The 4,775-nt window shown below is 34.5% G+C and overlaps 1 protein-coding gene across 1 annotated transcript in view; it reads left to right on the plus strand.

Moving 5' to 3' along the window:
* The window catches only part of COPS3 (COP9 signalosome subunit 3), a 28,409-nt gene that overhangs the window by 2,523 nt on the left and 21,111 nt on the right, over positions 1–4,775 (plus strand). The window contains exons 2-4 of the mRNA XM_006908456.3: positions 959–1,088; positions 3,197–3,309; positions 3,399–3,448. Of these exons, the coding sequence (XP_006908518.1) occupies positions 959–1,088; positions 3,197–3,309; positions 3,399–3,448 (293 nt within the window). The remainder of the gene's footprint in view (positions 1–958; positions 1,089–3,196; positions 3,310–3,398; positions 3,449–4,775) is intronic.

The raw sequence follows: 4,775 nt of genomic DNA on the forward strand, positions 1-4,775 counted from the left end.
AGGGAAAGATGAATGGATCCATTAGGAGATTCAACAAGCTGCTTGTTGATTGACTGGCTACTAAGCAAGCACTGTATTCTGAAGCTAGAGAAATGAGTCTCTCCACCTGAGTTTATGTTGAATTACCTAATCACATCACAGGTGATGCAGAGAGGGCACAGAGAGGACAAATATCCAAGTTAGCCATGGGAAGGGAGATGAAGTGAGAGTAGACCCAGGCAAATGAGCACAAAATATGAGTCAGGTAGTGGAAGACATGGGGGGAGAAGAGTGAAGGAACATTCAACATGGAGAACACATGTAGAGGCATAAAGATGAGAGAATGTGGAATGTTGATGGAATTTTCTGAGTTTGGTGTGACCAAATAGTTTGTGTGTGAAAGGAATTAGCAAGAGGTAAAGCCGAGAAGGCGTAGGGCCTGGTTACTGGGCCAAGGCATTTAGACTTCTTAAAGCCATTGGAGTAATTTGATTAAATTTTGCATTTTAGAAAGATCACACTGGTATCAATGTGGAGTATGGGTTGGAGGAAAGAGTAGAGTAAGCAGACTATTTAGGAGATTTTTGATGTAGTTTAAGACAAGAAATGAGTTGAGGCAGTGGAGAGAGAAAGGAATGGTGCTGAGAGACTTAAGTAAAATTAAATCATATTTGGACGTTTTGAATATCACTATTATTAGTGATAGTAATGTGTACACTTCTGGATTGGGGGACCAGAAAAAGTAATGGAGGAAAAAGAGAAACTTGGGGGCCAGAGGGAAATGGGACATCTAGTTTTGAGGCTGTGGGCAGAGTCATTTCATTTCTCTGGCCCTTCTGGGTCCTCATCTGAAATAAAGAACATATAAGAAATTATCTTTAGTTTTTTCACTTTGAGGTATGAAGTCCAGCTATAATATACTTCTTTTAGTTTGGTTATTGCTATAACTTAATGATATAGTGTTATTCCTGTTTTCCAGGGCAAATGACTCAGCTTTGTGAACTGATCAACAAGAGTGGAGAACTCCTTGCAAAGAACTTATCCCATCTGGACACTGTGCTTGGGGCTCTGGATGTACAAGAGCACTCCTTGGGCGTCCTTGCTGTTTTGTAAGGGGCATCTTTTATAGTTTTGTGCTTGCTACAACTGAACACTTTTCACTTTCTGACTTTATTTTTTTGGTGTAGGAAGTAAGCCGTGTAAACAACATTGAGCTGTTTTGCACAACTAAAGTCATGTCATTAGTAGTTAACATTTTACTCATCCCAGCTAATCATTACTTGTTATATTTTGTTAAATTTTATTATTTTTTAACTCTTGTATGTGTTTTGAAATTTATTCTAAAAAAATGAATGGCCATCTCAGTTGTGGGCACTATAGTTTGCATTTATCTGAATACTTTTATTCATGTAATACATTGAATTGTCATGTTTTCAAACTCAGAAAGAAAATAGAGAAGAGTGAGACAGGGAATGGTGGAATATATTGAGTGAGGTTACCAATGCTCAAAAGCAACATTACTTTGAATTCTGTTCAAACAAGTAAACTGTTTAAGACCAAATTAAATAGTTCTTATTTCATTTGGGGTTCCTTGTAACTCTGTATACCTGACAGTAGAATTATTTTTCTCAGTGTTTTAGTATAAATTGGGATTTTGTGGTTGTCATGAAAGTTGAAATAATACAAATAAACCAGGAAGACTGAAAGGCAAAGGTCAGGCTTTACTCGTGCTGGGATTCCTGAGACTAAGATATGGGTCAAGAATAGAGTTTAGAGAAGAAACTTTGTCAGAATGAAAGGGTGTGGAGCTATACTCTACAATAGAGTAGCCACTAGCCATATAAGGCTATTTAAATGTAAATTAATTTTTAAAAGTTAAAGATTCAGTTCCTAAATTGCACTAACCACATTTCAAGTACTCAGTAGCTACATGTAGCGACTGTATTGCACAGCACAGATGTAGACTATTTTCTACCATTACAGAAAGTTGTATGGGATGGTGCTAGCTAGTAAAAATTTCTATTGTCTCTATTTGCTGATTAAAAGAATGAATAACATGTTTTATACACACACAAACTTACATTTATATGTACATCAAATGAAGTATAACATACATGAAAGCATTTTGAAGCTATAAGTTGTTTTACCATTGTATATCAGTAAAAGAAAACCTGGAAAGAACCCTGAACTTGTTTCTGAGTACCCCGGATTTAAATTATGTTCTTCTAGTTATGAGGCATGGGGCCCTGAGCTTCCTATTTTTATTTATAATGTGGAAATTATAGTGCTTTACTGACCTTTTATAAAGCCCAAATGAGATTGTTTCAGGCACACTTGATAATTACAAGTGTAATTAAAGGTGTAAGGTGACATTTTTAAGTCGAATAATACTGTACAGATGGAAGTACAACTTGAAAGATGTAGGAGAAATTGTGATTAGGCAATAATATCCATTTCATTTTTCTTGAAATTAGTTTTAACAGGTCATTAAAAAAAAAAGTTTGAAGTTTACTTGTAAGCAATGCCTGAGTGGTTATATGATTTCTTTTCCCAAACCTATCTTTGATCCTCTCTCAGAGCGTTTATCGTAGGGAATTGAAAGGCACCACCTATCTGCCAAGTGACTCAGGATGGATCACCTGGGTCCTCCACCTTCTCAGTACCTGCAATCCTTCTTGTCCTGCCCATCAGATATTTCTTTCTCCCAGATGGACCACAGCATCACCTGAGTCCTGGCAGCAGCATCTTTAACTTGAAAACTGCTATAGCCTCCATTGCTCTAGTTCCTTGTCCCCTTCAGTCTATTGTCTTTAGAGCAGGAAAAGCAACAACTGGTTTTGAAATGAGTAAATAGTCCTGACCACATTGGAGCTCAAAAGAAAAATATTTTTAAAATTTTTGGTTAAAAGTTTAATTCAGTTTTTTCACAAGTATTAAGATGATCTGATATTTGGCCTTATTTAATGGAGTTTTCTTTTTTGAAAGTTGTTCTTGTTTAAGCATATTTTTCTTAATCTCTTTTGTGTCTATGTCCTATGTCTTGATTATGCAAAGAACCAGGCCAGGAGAATATTATCGACTCTGTTTCTTAATTTTTAAGAATACTATGACTCTTTAATTCAGAGTATTGGAGGCAGGATGGACTTCTGGCCTGTTATTTCTACATTTTTACCTCATGAAATATCAGGATAAATTGATTCTTTTCTCTTTATTCCAGATTTGTGAAGTTTTCTATGCCCAGTGTTCCTGACTTCGAAACGTTATTCTCACAGGTTCAGCTTTTCATCAGTACTTGTAACGGGGAGCATATTCGATATGCAACAGACACTTGTAAGCTAAATAGCATTTTGTTATTTTCCACTGGATGTATTTTGCCTGTCTAGTGATTTATATTTTCAATATTTTGTTATTATATCTAGTTGCTGGGCTTTGCCATCAGTTAACAAATGCCCTTGTGGAAAGAAAACAGGTAAGCAATGTTATTCAAGTATTTATAGTTCTGTTATATATCTAAATTGCACAGTGAACTAATTTGTTAAGGTTCTAGGTTAGTACTAAGCAGCCTAACACTTAAATATATGTGGTCACTTCATAGTAGTCAAAGCATTTGCTATAAAGACAGCTAACCTCTACCACAAGTTAGGACTTCGAGATGCAAGGAGAAGGGTTGCCTCAAGGAGGCTGCTGCTAGTGGTGGTCGTTTTTGGAACTACCATTCTATGTCTTTACTTTGTAATATGCTGGGGTTTAAAAAATTTTTTTTAAACTTTTAATTATACAATGTTAGCTTTATAGAGAGTTGCAAGAATAATATAAATAATTCCCATATACCTTTCACCCAGATTCTCCAGATACTAACGTTCTATCACACTTGCTTATCCTTCTCTCTTTTATTCCTGAGCCATTGGAAAGTAAATTGTAAATATGATGCCCCTTATCCTAAATACTTCAATGAATGTTTCCTAAAAAAATAGGACATTCTGTTACATAACTACAATACAGTGGTCAATGTCAGGAGATAAACATAATATAATCTTTAACAAATTTACTGATAGTATTCAGATTTTGCCAGTTGTTTTGCTAATTTCCTGCATCACAAAAATCTCAGTTTATGGTTTGCATTATATTGTAATGTCTCCTGTGTTTCTTTTAATCTAAAACGGTTCGTTGGTTTTTAACTCTTGTGATATTGACACAAGTTATAATTTGGGTGTTTCTTTTATATTTGAAATTGAACTTTAAGACTAGTGGTTTGAAGGAGACAAAACAAAGAACCAGTTGGTATTTTACAGGAGTACTGAATAAATTGTGGTTTGAAAGAGATGGTTAAAAACAAACAAACAAATATTTACTTTAAAAACCATGTAAATTATTCAGCTATTTTAGAGTTACATCTCCTATCCAGAAACTGTACCTCACTTGAAACTTGGTCATGTTATTTTTAATCAGTGGAGGAAATGGTCCATTTATAACTTGTGGTATCAGTTTCTATAGTAATTGTTAGGTGAGAGATGTTGTTGAAGAGAATTTATAGATGATATCTAGCCTGCCCTACTTAATTTTAGATAAGGATGCTGGTTCAATGGCAGAGTGCCAGCATCCTTATCCAAAATTAAATTTATTAAGCATAGGCTTTCATCTATTGTAAATAATTTGGAAAATTTTTATTTAGATGTAAATATAATGAACTGTTGAGAAAGTAATATTGCTTTTGATTATTTGTCTTCATTGTAAAAAAAGATTTATGATTTTAAAAAAGTCCTGAATTACTCTAAATACCACAAAAAACAAGAAAA

The sequence above is a fragment of the Pteropus alecto genome, unplaced genomic scaffold, assembly GCF_000325575.1.
Source record: "Pteropus alecto unplaced genomic scaffold, ASM32557v1 scaffold52, whole genome shotgun sequence".
Lineage (NCBI taxonomy): Eukaryota > Metazoa > Chordata > Mammalia > Chiroptera > Pteropodidae > Pteropus > Pteropus alecto.